Source organism: Serinus canaria, chromosome 2, assembly GCF_022539315.1.
Source record: "Serinus canaria isolate serCan28SL12 chromosome 2, serCan2020, whole genome shotgun sequence".
Classification (NCBI taxonomy): Eukaryota; Metazoa; Chordata; class Aves; order Passeriformes; family Fringillidae; genus Serinus; species Serinus canaria.
This window is the reverse complement of record NC_066315.1, coordinates 35,977,676-35,994,639: the sequence shown is the minus strand read 5'-3', so window position 1 is coordinate 35,994,639 and position 16,964 is coordinate 35,977,676. Positions and strand designations below refer to the sequence as shown.

The window sequence follows — 16,964 nt, the reverse complement described above, 5'->3', positions numbered from 1 at the left end:
CCTCAAGAAGTTGTTGAGGTTATCACAAACCTCAGAAACAAAGTGTGATCTGTTTTAGAGGGCTACTCTGTTCCCGCAAGCTGAAGGGAATATTTCAATCTTTGGCAGGAGGTTTTCAGTTCTAGGTTCTATGCTGCCATGGTCTAACAGGCAAATTATTTGGTTCCACTAGCCCAGATGCAACACCAGATCTGTTTCTGGCTTCTTACCCTCCAGGTACACTGTGGCTTTGTTATGCTGCATAATGGACAAGTATGGTCAGATAAATAAGCCTTTAGAGACAGCTAGCCTGCAGCCCTCCCTTTTCATGCCTCCCTTAGGAATCATTTATCCTGTATCTGATCACATCTTTGCCCACATCTCACTTTCTCCAAAACTCAAGGAGCAGCCTGCAGAAGAGCCTACCTGTGTTCCTGGAAATGCTTCTTTCACTTCTAGCCCATCAGGCTGATGCTCTCCCCATCCACATTTCCTAGTCATAGGAAATGCCAGAGAATTGGGATTCAGGTACTTTTGCAGTTGCCTGAAAACAATCCTGTAATGTCCATTGTGTCCCTCTCACATTAGCTTTGGAAGGTCAAAGGTTCAGAAAAAAAATTCTTCTCCCCAGAGGGAAGTTAAAATACAGTTTTAAGGAAACAGATCAAAGTTTATAGAAATCAACAGAATTCAAGTTAGTGTCATTTTACGATACATATTATTTCAAATGTAGAAGGGTGCAACAGATTTTCTGCTAGAGTCAAGAGAGGGATTTTTACTTCCACCTTTTTACCCTGAAATTTCTGAGAAGCATACCAAAACTTGAATTCTTTGCTGGAGGAATACTTCTTTTTGGCAAAAAGCAAATAATAAAAAGTAATTTTTTCATTTCTAAAATTAAGCACCTGTTTGAGTAGGAGAGCTGTAAAACCTGCTGTATTTTTAATTGTCACAGGTTTTGGTCTATATATAACAATAAGTGTTAACAATTTTAACTTATAGTTAAGTGTATAACTGTTTTAAAAATAAAACAGTGAATTAACAAAAAAAAAAATTGGGTCTAGGACTTCCAGCCAAATTTACAGTGCCAGAAATAATCAGAAATCCACCTATACTTAGTAGAAAGTTTCTGAAAATATTTAATACTGTCTAAATAAGATAGAAATGGAAAAGAAACATCCTCCACTATCTCTCTGCAGTATTGGCTATAGCTAGGACACAAGAGTTGTTTAAAGTGTGTGGAGCTGTGACACCTGTACTCAGGATGCTCATATGGCCAGTCGCAAACATGTGTGGCAGTGAATGTTTGTCCAGCTCTCAGGACAGCCCAAACTCTCACTTTCCCTATCCCACGTTGTTTTGCTGCACATGAGAAAATCTTTTCCTAGGACAGAGCTTCTTCCTAGCATAGAGCTTTAGCAGACAATGGCTTTGGCCAAGGAGGAATGATTATGGCCTTGTCTGATCTGTCAGAATTTCAGGCATAGGTCTGAGTTGACGTCGCTTTTGGATAGCACCATTTTTAACTCCTCTTTCATCTTTCTGGTTTGCTCTAAATATTGTGTAACAGTACTAGCTGAAAATGTAGCACACTCAACTATAACTGTGTCCAAAATTTGTGGTTGGTTAACCAGCAGAAAACAGATAAATCATCTTAATCATCAGACTCTGTAGTCTGCAGTCTCATGTAATCACAATTGTATTTTTGTAATGGCCTGCAAAGTAAAAGGCAGATTTCCATCTTGGCAAAGACAAGAACATATCCCACAAGATCTGCAGTTCTGTTCACTCTGTAAGGATACATCTCCAACTGCAGGATCTTCTCTCTCTACCTCAGAATCCATGTGGTGGCCAGGGGTGGAGTTCTGCAGACACCGGTGGGGAGGGCAGTCAGTTCAGCTCTGAACAAGGGCACAGCACAGGCTGCTGCTTTCACCTCCTGCCAGCATCCACTGTGGGTAAGGAGATAGCTAAATCCCTGGCACTGGCATGGGGCAGAGCCCAGTGCTCAAACTACCCCTTAGGTTATATGACTTGATCTCCACAGTTTCTATGAAAAAAATCCCCACCAGTACTTCATTTCCAGCTAAATCTTCTATTACCTTTTGTGTATCCTTCATCTCTTTTTTCTTTCCTGCACAGTATTTATTTCTCTTCTTGTTTTCCTTTTTTAATTATTTACCTCCTTTACACCCAAACCCCCTCCACATATGAATGTCTATGTGCACAGATGGGATTTCTAGGACAGTCAGTATATAATTTTCCACAAACACTGTTATTTTAAAACAAACTCAATCATCTCAATCAAAGGGGTAGAAATGGAAAAAATATTTTAGGTTTTTGGGTTTTTTTTCAGTTTGAAAACTAGCTTTCCATTCAAGTTGGTACATCTGATGAGAAGCAGATCCTGTCCCTCCCTTTTGCCAATAACTTTATTTTGCTGATATAGCCCTATTAGTAGTGAGGTGTGCACATCGTTCTTACATGGACATTTGTCAGCAAGCTTTATGCCCAGATGTCTTGTAAATTAAATTCTTGTCATTAAATAACGAGTTAAATTTAGTTTAAAATATTACACCTGCTCAGAGTCCTCTGTCTACTTTTATTCCTTTGCAATTACTTTTATGGTTTTAAACGATGTCTCTGTCTTGTCAGTGTGTGAAAGATCTATACAGATGGAAGATGCTGACTATAAAAGGATAGGGTAGAGGTATTGGAAAAATAGAGGAAAAATAGTAATTCTTATTGTTCTTTTTAACAGTAGCTGGTGAATTTCTACAATACTGTGTTTTTTCTTAAAGTTCTGTGCTACTTTAAAAACTTCTTTCATAGTGTCATTTTATTATTATTTCCAGGAACTGTGGTTATTGCTTCCTCCTCTCAAGTCTGAAATATGTAAGCATACTTTCATCCGCTGTATGTATGGCATCCTTGTGCAGGAAGATGCTAATTCTTGAGTGCTTCCTACTCCTTTTGTTAAGGACTAACTTGTTGATTCCTAACTGTGGACAACTAGACAAGTTTGGAGTTGTCTTTGATTGCAAACAATTTGATTTTGACTGACGTGCTGGCAGAAACACATTTGCGGTAGCTGATCTGCAAGAAATGTTGGAAGAGCGGTGAGACTGCTGCTGTGCTTCCAGGAGGAAAGCAAGGCAGCCCTCCTTTATTAATGAATGTTTTCAAGCTTCCACTTGTCTTGGAGACTGCTTATAGAGATGAGCAGTTATTCTCACAAAATAAAGGAAAGGATACTTAGAAGAAGCATTGTTTTGTGTTTTAAAAAGGTGGCTCATAAAAATTGTCAGCTTACTTAGCTGTCAGTTCAGCTGACCAACCTGACAGGAGTGCTGCCCCGTGGTCCCTCTGCTTGGAGAGATACATTTCAAGCACATGGTAATATGTAACTCATAGGTGTATAAAGTCATAATAGAGCATTTCATCACATCTAAATAAGGGTAGGAGCATGCTGTCTGAACAGTTCACCACTGAAAACATTGTACACAAGACATTTGACACTAATTTTACTGGTCAAATACTCCCCTGAAAGAAGTCTGCCTTGACAAGCCGCTCACGAGGCGCCTTTTGCAGAAGGAGCCTGGCTTGATGGGTCGTGGCATAAGCTACTTGACATTTGTCCCCAGTCAGACCGGATGCCACATGAAAAATTTACTCAGGCACAGGACTCCCAGGAATAAACATTTCTCTGGTGTTGCTCACCAGGGACTCGGCAAGGTGAGCGGAACTCCAACTTGTCACGGATGCTCTGTTCTGACAAACATAAGTAGATGCTAATGGCTAAATCGTGACAGAATAAAGTCCCACAACCATATGGCTAATTGCCACAACAATATCTTCAGTGTTATTAATCAAGTTTTCATAGTGTGCCATGATAATTGGAATAATTAGAAACAGCCTAGGCATTGCTTGCCTCTGCCGCACACACTGCAGACAGGGACCTGGAACAACCACAATTGCACTTTCTCTGCAGCGTTGTTTAGTGCTTTCCTTTCCAGCAAATACTGTGGTTAATTAATGAATTAGCTGTTTGCCACCAGAGTGTTTTATTGCTAGCAGGGCTTCTTCAGGGGCACATAGGTAACTAAATGAGACCACTAAGCCCTTGTGCATCTCTGAAAAGATGCAGAATTCCCAAAAGATGCAGCTACACAACACAAAACTTCGCCAGTCAAAGGTACTTTTGTTTCACAAAAGTTGAAGCTTATATCCTTGCACTTAGAGAAAGGATAAAACAAACTGAGAGTGCGCATTTTTTTGCTTAACAGTTTAAATGAAAACAAGACTCTGGATAACAGTGGTGCAATAAACTTACCAAGCAAAAGAAGTTAACTCTTATTTGCCTTACCCTGCTTAGTAATGAAATTGGGCTCCAGGCATATATTCTGCCTTGGAGCTAAGGTTGTAAGTAAAGTGGTGATTCTAACACTAAGCATCTAAATCATCCTTGTGTGCTACCTATTAGAACAGCCTCCCTCAGTTCTTTCAGGAGTACGACAGCAGGGAGGAAACACTTGTGTTTCCTCGGAGCATGCATCAAAATGTAGTTGACTGGTCACTAAAACTGGCAGATTGATGATGATGGCTCTTTTCACTGGATGTATGAAGGCATTTAGCCAGACTAATAGATTGAAATGGACTGCTGCTTGTATGGCCTCTGAACAGCTTCTTAATTTAGTTTTAGAGCATGCAATAGATGTAATATTGAATTCAGTGGTGATATAAATCTTCTCATTTTAAAAAGTAAATAAATTTCTTCTTTGGAGCAGAGATCCACAAAGAGATTTTTGCAATACTGTATACTTACTTATAAAGAGTTTTGCAGAAATAAGGCCCCAGTTCAGGTGGTAGGTAGGAATTCTCTCCATTTTGGGTTTATTGGGTTTAATTTTGACTCTCAAGGGGAAAGTATCAAGTGAGGTTTTGCATCTGTTTTGGTATCCTGGTATCTCTACACATTTTTCTTACTAGTTTATTGGTAAGAGTTTTATTTATCTTTCAGTCTAGTTTACCTATGTTCATATTCAGTGTAATTAGGAGGAATTTTCCAAATTCTAAAATAAGGCTTCTGCAAAAGGTATATTGAGTAAGATTTTGTTGAAGTCATTAAGCTTCATTACTGATGCCTGTTTGGTTCTTACTATGACTGCCAAATAACAAGATTTTTATTTTCTTCATATCAAAGTATCACAATTTCAATTTCTTCTGTTGTAAACCCAGCTGAAAGATTATCACTTTGTAAAGGCCATGTCCTTTTACTTCAGATATGTTTGACATATATTCATGCATTTTTATGAGATAAAGGAGGCAATCTGATATATAATTTAATTATCTTAAAGTTACCAGTTTACTTTATAATTCATATTCTTGGATATATTGCCATCTTTAATTTTACCACATGTTATGACCCACCCTTGAAGGCAAGGGTAACTGAATTTCCTGGTAATTGATCCCTTGGGTTGGATTAGAGTGAAATGGTACTGAACGACTGGTGATTTTATATATATATATATATATATATATATATATATATATGTATACATACATTTGTATTTATATATTTATATTATATATAATGCAGATTTATTTTAGAGCAAGTTTGTTGCAGTGCAAAGGAGGTATGTAGAAGTTTTGCTTATTATCTGTAGAAATTATCTTATACTTCTCATCTATATAAAAGTATAAAGATATCACTTAAGAAAATATATGAGGAAAAGATGGAGAAAGGACAATAGTAGATAATGGAGAGAAAAGATATCACCATCCATGGATCCAGCATCTTGTTTGTCCAGGTGATGGTTGCAGCCTTGATCCATCCTGCCTGGGGAAATCCCATGAAACACAGAGTTCAATGGGTTTATTACATTCTGGTTCAGGTGGGAGCACCCAGGCACCTCCCTGGGGGAGTTTTACACTGTCTGTTCCAACACTGAGGATCATGTGCAGTGGTCTGGTGGAAGGCCCCAGAAATGACCCTGGAGGGCGCTTTGGGGTCTTTGATGGGTCATGACTCCCTCTAAGCCATGCCAGCTGAGTCTCATGCCAGTGTAACTGAGCCAGTTCTGCCTCTCAGGAAGGAATGAACACCTTCAGGCCCAGCTGTGAACACGAGTGTCCTGATACCTTCCCTGGGAGGGGAGATTTTCAGCTGGCCCAGCTGTGTAAGGGAGGACTCTGGCAGGATAACTAGCATTATCCCACCTCAGCAGCACCTGCTCCTCACTGGCCTTTTCCCTTATCTGGCTCAAACCCAGCCTGTTGCTAAACCAAGGTCAGTTTGTTGTGGTCATCCTCTGGTGGTGGTGCTCACCTTCCCTGCACCTGGGCTGCTCTTATGCAGATCAGAGGATTCCCAACACACACCCAAACCTCTCCTCCTTCAGTCCAGGGGTGCAAACCTGGCCTCAGCACAGCCCCTTTAGCTTTTCCAAATGGGCAATTGCTTGAGCCATTAACATCAACGTTTCAGTCTCTGACACCACCCATGGCTCAAACATTTTGTTATTTCTCTCCTGCTGCTTCTCACTCCAAATCTTCTCCTATGATGGTGATTTTTACACACCAGACAGAAAGAGAAAAAAAGAGAATGAAGAGAGATAGTACATATCATTGTCAAATACAGTGTGATTATGAAAATGAAAATACAACAGTAGGCATCAGGAGAGTAATCATAGGGTATGATTGGGGTGCTAAAATCATCTCTCTTAATATTGATGCTATTATGAACACAAAAAAAATTGGAGTGAATCCTCGTACCTTCAACTAGGCTATCTCTGAGTAAAAAGGTCTCATGCAAAATCTCATGCAAATGCATCCTTCCACCAAGCCCATACTCTGTGGAATAAAAGTGGTAATTCACGATGTAATATTTAGGTTCCATAAATGGTTAGAGTTTCATGGGAGCTGGTATTCTGTCCATGTCTTGTTTACAGTCCATGGCTGTCCTTCCTTCTGTTCTAGGATGGGGAACTCAATTTTCTTTCATTAAGATTATTTAGTTGAGTGGTTAATATCTCTGAAAAAGGTAGCCAGATTATCATAAATCTAAAGTCTTCTGAGGCAGAAGTGGGAAGGTTAATATATGTTCCTTAATTTGTATGATTCACTCATAAATCTGTGTACTAGCTCCCAGGCTAAATTTGGTTGACTACACTGATTCCCATTTGATTGAGACAAAATTCTTCATCCATAAGAAAAATATTAGAAGCTTTTCCCACACCTTTGTTTTGCAAAAAAAACCAAAATAAATGTCGTAAAAATCAAACTAACAATACATTAATGGGTCTGTCTTATATAATTCTACTAATATTTGGGCTCCCAATAAGTTGCTTGTGATAAAAACAAAAACAAAACAAAAAAAAAAACTCCGAAAATTAATAAACTGATAATACAAGCAGTGTTGGGGGCATTTAAAAGGTTCATTGGTCCTATGCAGCTTGGTCTCGTCTGATAGAAAGTTCCTTTAAAAAAAATAGTCAGTTTGACTTACTACAGACCAATTATTAAAAAGAGGGCATGCAGGAAAATCTAAAAATGTCTTTTTTGTCAGGTGAATTTTCTGTTACACAAAAAAACACCTGCAATGGAGAAGCAGGATTAGAGAGGAAAAACACTAACAGGGATTGGTAAACTGGTTGTCTACTCACAAACAGACATGTTGTCTTGTTGGTTTGAATACAGAGTGTAGCAGTTCCATTCTGGACACAGGCAGATAGCTTCTGAAGAATTTAAAAGAAGTTAGATCTGAAATTTTTAAAATGTCTTACTTGGCATACCAGAAAAAAATATCTTGTTTGGTTACACATTTCACTACAGGGTGACAGAAAGATGATTCAACTGTAGATTTCACTTTTTTATGGAGAGAAAAGACATTTTATTCAGTTATAATAGAGAGGTCTCAAAGACAGATTATAAACTTTATAATATTTTATCAGTGCTTATTTGTTTACTTTGGAGCTATTAACAAAATTATCTCTTTTCCTTTTATTTTAAAATGCACACCTTTTTGATTAAGTCTTCCAGAGAAAAAAGTACTAACACTATAGAATATTTGACAATATGGAACAATGAAATATAGACTCCTCTTTTAAAGAGAAATTCTACAAAAGGATCATATCTTTTAAACCTACTGCATACATCTTGAATCAGTGGATAAAGCTATTAGCAAATTTATTTTATCATCTTAAGAACTGTGCTTTAATTGCAACACTGAGAGTTGTTTTCCTAATATAATTTCTCCACTTTAAAACCAAATTTAATCATTGCTGTTTAAGGATGGAAAAGTTGGGGGGGTGGAGTTCCTAATTGCTAATAGCTGATATCAGTAGGAACTTCACTAATTTAGAAGTGCCTCTTTTGTTTCAATAGGTTTATTGCAGCAAACAGTGTTTAAAATCATTCACCTGTAATTATTTTTGTCAAAAAAAAGAAAATGTTTTTGCTACTCTGCAGCGATTTCAAAACAAAATGCACATGCATCATCAGTATTTAGGACTGTAGGTCTTAATTGCACAGAGGCAAAGAACATTAAGAATTCTGTAGGCACACCTTCAGGTTCCTGTTTCTCTTAAAATTGCAGATATTGGTCATTATATTTGGGGTTTACAGAGTGTGAAGATGAAGATGAGATGAAGTTTCATACTCTGTGCACTTCAACGGTGTTTATCATTGACTTGAAAGGAGTTTTTTCCAGTATAATTTAGCACTCCCTTCTCTTCATTCTGGTTTTTCACCATAATTTTATCAGGCTGATCCTTGCTCTTTAAATCTGAACATTGCCTGAGCTGTCTCAATTTAGTCATTTCAGAGAAACACAGCAATATTTTCTAGTCTTTTTCCTTTGAATGAAAGCACAGTTTAGCCCAGATAACTGCTAAATAAGTCATGATGTAACAGCTAAATTCTTCATCTTGTAACGTGTATTTTGGCTAAAGTGAAAAAACGTGTGCCTTGGCTTTGATCTGTGATATTTGTCAACTTGACCCACCTCACCCTTTTAAAAAATAATAACACATGCCTAGAATTTCTGGCCTTTAAAAAATCAGCAATGGCTAAAGTATGTTAGCTATTTCATTGTGATCATTCTTCCTGTAGGCAACTTCTGGAGTACCACATTGTTATCCACCCTTCACGCTAAGGAATGGTCAGTACATTGTTACCCTCCAGTAACTGTGGTATTTGCTGCAAACACAGGCTGGCAGTGGCAATGCAGTGCTTGAATAGCTGATAATTATTAAGCCTTTATAAAGTGTTATTAATACTACAATTGAAGTGTTTTAACTTGTAATGGCTAGGAGAAATTAAAAAGAAACTGAAGAGTGTATTTTCTGCCACGGCAGAGAATTTCTTAAATTGATTGCTACATTCAGTTCAAGTCTCTGATCCCTCAGAGTTACATCCACAGTCTAATTTTGCACCTAAAGGTCCAGTTTCTCCCATCTGCCCTGCTGAAAACTTAAGAAATTTCTTTCTGTTTTCCCTTCTAAATAGATTCAAGTTCCTAACTCTGTTTTTAAAAACTGGTGTTAAAGAAAAGCCAGTTACTGACCACTCCTTATGATATTTTTGTGTTTCACGTGCCTGGAAATGGATTCTAGAATTAGCTGCTTCATCTTTCCAGAGATCAAGGTGAGGCTGGCTGGCCTGTAGTTCCTTGGGTCCTTCTTAACCTTTTTGAGGATAGGAGTGACATTTGTTTGGTTTTTTCTCTAACTGCATTTCTGAGTATATTAGTATTGGTCTGGCTTAAAACTGCAGTAAGTGCTTTTTCAGAGAAAGGTAAATTGTAGTAAGAAGGAAAGGTAATTATTGGGCATTAATTTTTTTGGAAAGAAAAATCTTCATTAATAAGGAAATGCATAGAATTTTCCTGAAACACAAAGAATTTTTCTTAAATGCAAAGCTAAGTAATCTTTGGTAGCAGTGTGAAAGAAATCAAATGGGAAAGGAAATAATCCACAGAGATTAGAACGAGATGCTTGTGTCACTTTTTAGTAAAAAAAAAATTCCAGGTATTTCTTTTAAAGAGATATGCTAGTCTGTGTTTGATAAGGTAATTAATATTAAAAAGTTCAGGATATGTACAGTAGTAGGAAATGTCAATATCAAAACCTTTTTCCCAAGTGGAAGGCAACAAAGTAAACTATGTACAATATTCTTGTTCATCTCTTAGCCTCAATTTGAGTAGATTTATATTAATAAATTAGTTTTTATTATCATTATTCTTTAATTTTAAATGCCTATTTTCTAACAGCAAAACTGATGGTAGATCTGAAACCACATATAATCTGTAATGTGAATGTCTCGTTTCTTTTTTATTTGAATTTATATCAAGCACTGTAATTTTTATCTTTGCATTAAGGTTTCTAAACTGTGGAACAGAAGGCTTGTGGATATCATACTCTTTTAAGTTGAGGGGTTTTTAATATAGCTGTGAAAAACTTAAAACTGTAAGGATGTGACCACAAACCAAACAGAATTTGAAACAGAAAAGGGAAACCAAATAACTGACTGTGTAGCCACCCAGCAGTAGGGCCATGATTCCTCTGTTTGGTGCAGTGATCCACCAAATCTTCATGCAGCCAGTACAGGAGAAGCTGGGTGAAGTGAAAAACTTTGATGGGAGTCCAGGACAGGACAGTCCCACCCAGATCATGGACATATTAAAGCATGTATGTCATTCTGTAGCAGAACAGTACTCCATGTACAAGTCTGAAATTACTTAAACAGACAAGGCAGACACACCTAAGAAAGATCTTTTTATTTGCTCACTATTCTCTCTAAGTCTAAGGAGAAGCTGAATGATGTGCTAGATGCTGGCACATACTTTCTCCCTCCTTATCACACACACTTTTCTACAATCAGCATACACTGCTTGAGACAATGTGGTAGAAATCTATAATATTTAAATGTTTTACAGCCTAAGGAAAATCTGATCATCTTGTCTGCCTTCTCAAATGACAAAGGCCACATAATTTTATCTAATAAATCCAGAATTAACATTTGAATTTATGGTTGAACTAAACACATCTTCTAGCAAGATGTCTGTTTTCATTCCCTTCACGAGTTAAGTAGATTAAGGCAAAAAATGGAGCATATGCTGTAACAATATCACACTGTACATCATTTATGGGGAGTGTGCATGTGAGGGTATGCCGTGTGTAAAATTCTCAGTGTTTAAATCGAACACATTAGGAGTCTCTGTAAATCCCTGAAAGTCTGCTGAGCTTCCCACATAAGTTCTTATACCAGTTTTTTGGCTTTGTAGGGATTTCACAGGCTTCTTTCTGTTCTGACAAAATATTGGATTTTAATAAGGTTTTGTTTATCTTAGAAATGCCATTTTGTTAATTGTGACACTTAGCTGTTTTGCTTTTCTTCTCATCTGTGATCATTAAGAGGTCCTCATGCACCATAAGCAGTACTGCCCTTCCACAAAAGCCTTGTAGAAGAGTAGCTGAAAGAACAAGTTGTGATTATACTTCAGGCATGTTTCCTTCTCTGTCTTGTATGATTTGAAGGTTTTATTAATCTCTTTAGGACATTCAGAATAAAATCCTGAACCAAATATAGCCATGGTAGTTTTGATAAAAATGAGATTTATTAAGGAAGGAGATGGAGCACTGGAGAAATGGACTGTGTACCAGGTCTAAGCTGGAATGCTGCTAAGGCTTGTCTTGATTGGTCATTAAAAGAAAGTGAACTACCATAAACATCCTCTGATTGAACTTACCTGTCTGCCCCCTGCCTCTTGCAACTATCAAATCTGTGAGATTTTCTGTTGTCTTTTTTTGCTGTGTATTTCCTTCTCATCCATGCAAGTGTTGATGAGTGCTGCTGTAGGACCAGTACCCCCCATGTTACCCCTGGGTGCCTCTGCAGGAGATACCCAGCCTCCCTCATCTGCAGCCCACTCGTGTCCATAGGTTAGAAACACAGCCTGAAATCCTTGTGCAGGCACCAAGTCTGCCCAGAATAGTGCTTTCTGGTGGCATTGAACTACTAAAGTCTTCATCTTCTGAATAATTTGAAGTTCTTTTGCAAGTGTTAGACAAATGTCGCTCCTCATCCTTTTTCCGCATCTTATTTTTGAACAGGCAGATCACAGCTCAAGTCTGTCTACCCTTTCTCCTAAATTATTGACCATGACTTTACATAGTAAATTGCACTGGCTACAAATGTTTGCTTGAACATAATTCATGACAGAGTTTAAAGAAACAGAGCTTACATATCATTTTCTCAGTTAGTAAACAACTGATGTTAATTTTGGCATTTCTCAGCTTCCGAGTGGTTAGTTTTGATAAGATGGTGTTCTCTTCAATACTTAAAGTCCATTGAAATAATTTTCTTATTAAAAAAATAAAAAAGGCAGCAAAACTTTTACTGAAAATGAGATTACATCCTGCAAAATCCTACTGACCTTCCTTTCTCTGAAAGACCTTTTGACTAGTCTTGCAAGCAGTGGATACCAGAGCAACAGCATCCTCTGCCACCACATCCCCCAAGTGACAGTAGCCATTGCAGGGGATGATGCACACTTCTACCATTTGCCATGCAGGGAATGTAGAATGTGGAGCTGGGATGAAGCACAGGGTGGCAGATGCATTCTTGGGCTGGTGGCAAGAGTTAGGAAGAAACAGAACATGCTCTGTAGAAATCTTCACTCTGTTGTGTTTAGGTCAAACAAGGAATTACCAAATTTGGGCTTCTCTTTTTTTATATGCACAGTAAAAAGGAAGATACCAGAGACCTTGTTGTTTCGATTCTAGACCTTAGTGAAATGCTTGTGGAAAAAACTAAGCTAAGCACGAGCAGAATTTTTTTAGACTTATTCTAATGAATGGTATCAATGAATGAAAAAAAAAATCAAGCCTTGAGCAGATGCTTGGAGTAGAAATTATAGTGAACATTGAGTTTAGCAAATGTATAAATGACTGAAAACATGCTCCTAACAATAGACTTTTTTAGGCACCTTGTTGTCAACTAGTAAGAACTAGATCAAGGCATTTAGCTTCAGAGTCATGCTTTCCTGTTTCCTGTTGTTACAATTTTTCTTATTCTTTCTGATTTCATTGTGTTGTTTTGGCCTCATAAACATTCCTAAACTGTTTGTTTCTCCTCATTTGTAACTATTTTTTGGGCTTATTTAATTTTTTTAAAAGAATTCTCTGCCTCACAAGAAGACTGAGAAGATAAGCAACTAAATATAGGGAACACGTAATATAAGTTTAAATTTTGATGGTTGGGGAATTGTCCTGTAAATCTCTTGTCAAAATGGTTTTGGTGTTAGTTAGAGGATCATTGCCTTCTTTTATGGCTTTACTAGCACAGAGTTTTCTCCTGCTTTCCCTATATTTTAAGGTCATTAATGAATCATTATCTATTGGTAGTAATTACTGATCTCTTGAGAATATTGGTTTAATTATATAGGAATCATAAATGGAAGATACAGTTACATATTCTACACTGTAGGTAGTAGTACCTTGGTGTATTATGGCTTTAAAGAATCTGGGTGTTTTTGTAGATTTTAATTGCTAAGTGTGCCTGGTAAAATATGAATTATTGTATTACCACATGTGATAAAAGGTATACTATTGTGAGTTTCACAGTCTGCAGGTGTAACAGATGTAAGGCAAGATTAACAGGACAGAACAATAATTAAAACACAGACAGCCATCTCAACAAAAAAAAAAAAAAAAGGGGGAGAGGAAACAAAAAGGTAAGGTTTATCATGTGCAATGCAATTATTAAGGGTGTCTTAAATTCTCTGAAAATACTTGTAAAGGCAATAAAAATGTGTTAGTTTGAAAGACAGCTTTTCAGTGTGGACACTTAGATAAGGAATTAAGATCTTTTTTTATGAATATAAAAGCTGAGTGAAGTCCTGCCATATGGCAGCATGGTTCATAGGCAATAGGGCCCTCGGTTTATAGATGCTGTGAGCTAAACGTTGCTGAAAAAAATAAGAGAGCATTTAGTACATATGCATTTACAACAGTATGAATTGCTTACTCTTTTTAAGACAGGAAGGTTCAAATAATTAGCAGCAATATTATGGTTGCAAAAGGAAGTCCAGTTGTTCTTCAGCAGTCTGCATCTGTGAAACGTGATACCTCTGGGGAGTGAGATTTAATTTTCCCAGGAGAAAATATAAAAGCAGGAGAAAAAAAAGGAATGACTTCTGCTCGAGCAGAATAAACCTGCATCTACAAACGATTAACACTGCATAATGAAGTAGTAAAGAAGCAAAAGAGATTTCTAATAAAGGACTAATAACAAATCCCATTACACCATGGTGTATTTTTTCTCTTGAAGTGTATTAGATTCTTAGCAAGGCTTTTGAATGAGACTTGGGTAGTCACAAGCAAAGTCAGCTCAAATGCTTCCAGCTTTGCTGAGATTTCTTGCCTAACAGTTTGTGTAACTGGAAAGTTGTGGTTTTACAGGTGGGAGGAGTTGCTACTGCAGGTAATGGGCTTCATGCAGAGTCTGAATAATGTCTGTGTCACTGTAGGGTAATAGTCTCCTGTAGGCTGGGCGCTGCAGGGTAATGTGCCACTATGGCAAAACCCCTTAGGTAGAATTAAACGCACCAGCTAAGCCTTGCTTTTGTAGAAAAGTTCTGATTTCTTTTTCTGAGGTCTCAAAATAAGTCCTCATAGGAAAGAGGTTTGATCAGAGAGGAAAATTCAGAGTTTTTGTTTTGTTGTAGCTAATATTGGGACTTCTGTAATTTTTGCACTAACATAAAAAGTTACAAGACCGTAGAATATAATATTTGATATGAGAGTGCAGTGATTCTGTCTTTTGAAATAATGTCTTTTCACTTTTAAAAAAGAACATATCTTGCAAGGAAAAGATTCTATGTAGTGATCTCTAAATCTGTATGTGAATATTTTTGTGTATTGTACATATGGTTCCAGTGGCATGGGGAATAAAAGTTTTTTGAACACAACCTTCACTCACAACAGTCCCTTTGAATTTCTTTTATAAGAGACTGTCTTTTTGTGCAGATCGTTACTATCTTCAAAGCTTGTGTTAGACTGGCATGCTGGAATTAATTTGTCCAGTATTTTCTTTATACTGAAATCAAGAAAAAAAATGCCAAAAACAAAACCCTGGATGCCTTAAACCAACAATGAGCTCTGGAACAAAAGCGGTTAAACATGAATTCTTACGAATGAAACTAATCTTGAACAAGAAATTTCTAGTTGCCTTTTTAGAAATTTTTGTGAGTTTTAAAGAATGACTTAATTTGCTTAGCAGAAATTTGCAATCAATCTTTTCTTGCCACTGAATAAACAGATTCCACATGCGTAGCTATTTGCATATCCCAGCTAAAAATGTAATTCATTATTTTTAAGTCCATTTCGTAATAACTATTTCAGGATTAATGTTACTAACTATTCTTTAGCTCATTCAAATGTGACCTTAGATAATCCTACCTAAAAAGATACAAAGCTAGTGGCTCTGTTCTGGAATAGGGAAGAGAAGTGCTTTTCCTGAGGTCAGCAAGTAAGTCAGTGTAAGAGTCAGAACTAGAAATGAGAAATCTTAGAGAAACAGTTTTCTTCTGCATCTCAAGTTTCTAGCCTCAAGCAAATATTGCATTTAATATAAGAAATTTTCACATTTTGCTAGGTATGAAAACAGCACAGAGATGAATAGGAATTAACAGTATAGTCTACATTAAGATTATCACTAAATCTGGTAAAGATTTAAATTAGATTTAATGAAAATAGCATCCATAGCATATTTTATATGGAGTTGCAGACATTCATCCATAACAGGGAGAAAGCCCTTTCACAGTAACTGAGACCTGGTCCATTTTAGTTGCTGTTTGGCGTCTCCTTCTGAACTGACTTTCACTTAACTGGGCTTTTCAGGGCTTCTCATGAAACACTGGCTTCACCCTCCTGTTTTTGCTGTTCTAGGCCACTCTTGCATAGCATTTTCTCCTGTTCATCTCAGGTCACTATCACATTAAATGCTCAAAAATGTGGTATATGGGATTGATGTATTTTGTCCTTTGAGGGTCAGCCACGTAAAAATATTAGTAAGCTTCTGCAGTCTCTAATTGCAGTCTATAATTTTTTTGATGTAGATGCAGTAACATTTCCACAAATGCAATTAGTTAAGTATTTATCACAGATCTTGATACTTTGCAGAATTTTCTGATAAATTGTTTAGGACCGTAGCTGATCCTGGGATATATGTCCTGACTTTACCATACTTGGTGAAATGGAGAAATACAAATCACAACTTTTCCGCTTTTTTTTTTTTCAGGCGATGGGTAAGGCTCCTGTTTGGACGTGAATTTCCTCTTCAGGATCTTCTGGTTGTCTGGGATGCTCTATTTGCTGACAGTATCACCCTGAATTTAGTGGACTACATTTTTGTAGCCATGTTGTTGTATATCAGAGATGCCTGTAAGTATCAGCTATCTTCCAATTTTTTTAAAGAATGCAAACCTATTCTTTGAAAGAAAAGGAGACCTTAAAAAGGCTAAATTTCATTGTGACTTTTTTAACATATTGAAAATAATTCCAAATACTAGGAGAGGAGCTATTTATTATGAGACATGGCCTGCTGTATTTATGAAACAAATTGTATCTTGGAGTTAAATGCAGGTTTGTTTTGTGAGTAGCTCTGTGTTTTTACATGGAGTTGCAGATTTTATGTGCTCTAAGTGATACAGGCAAGTATAGAGCTCCACCTTCCGACAAAGCTCATGAATTGAGTAAAGCTTCCCTGTGACACTTGAAATATTTTCATGTTGTTCCCCTGTGAGAAGGGAAAAAATGCACAAGACAAAGGCTCACCATTTTTGAAGAGATATCGTGAATAAAAAACGAAGATGAGCAGCAGTTACTGAGAATGTTTATTCTGTGCAAGAGGGACATCTTAAAAATATTATAATTTATTTTATTCCGGTTCAGTACGCCTGAAATTTGTGGAAAGGTGAATTC

General features: G+C 37.0%; 1 protein-coding gene across 5 annotated transcripts in view; it reads left to right on the top strand.

Annotated features, from left to right (window-relative positions):
• TBC1D5 (TBC1 domain family member 5) overlaps positions 1-16,964 on the top strand; it is a 316,503-nt gene that overhangs the window by 220,692 nt on the left and 78,847 nt on the right. For all 5 annotated transcript variants that reach the window (XM_050970727.1, XM_030227169.2, XM_050970725.1 and 2 more), the window contains one exon: positions 16,282-16,424. In XM_050970727.1, coding sequence (XP_050826684.1) covers positions 16,282-16,424 — 143 coding nt within the window. The remainder of the gene's footprint in view (positions 1-16,281; positions 16,425-16,964) is intronic.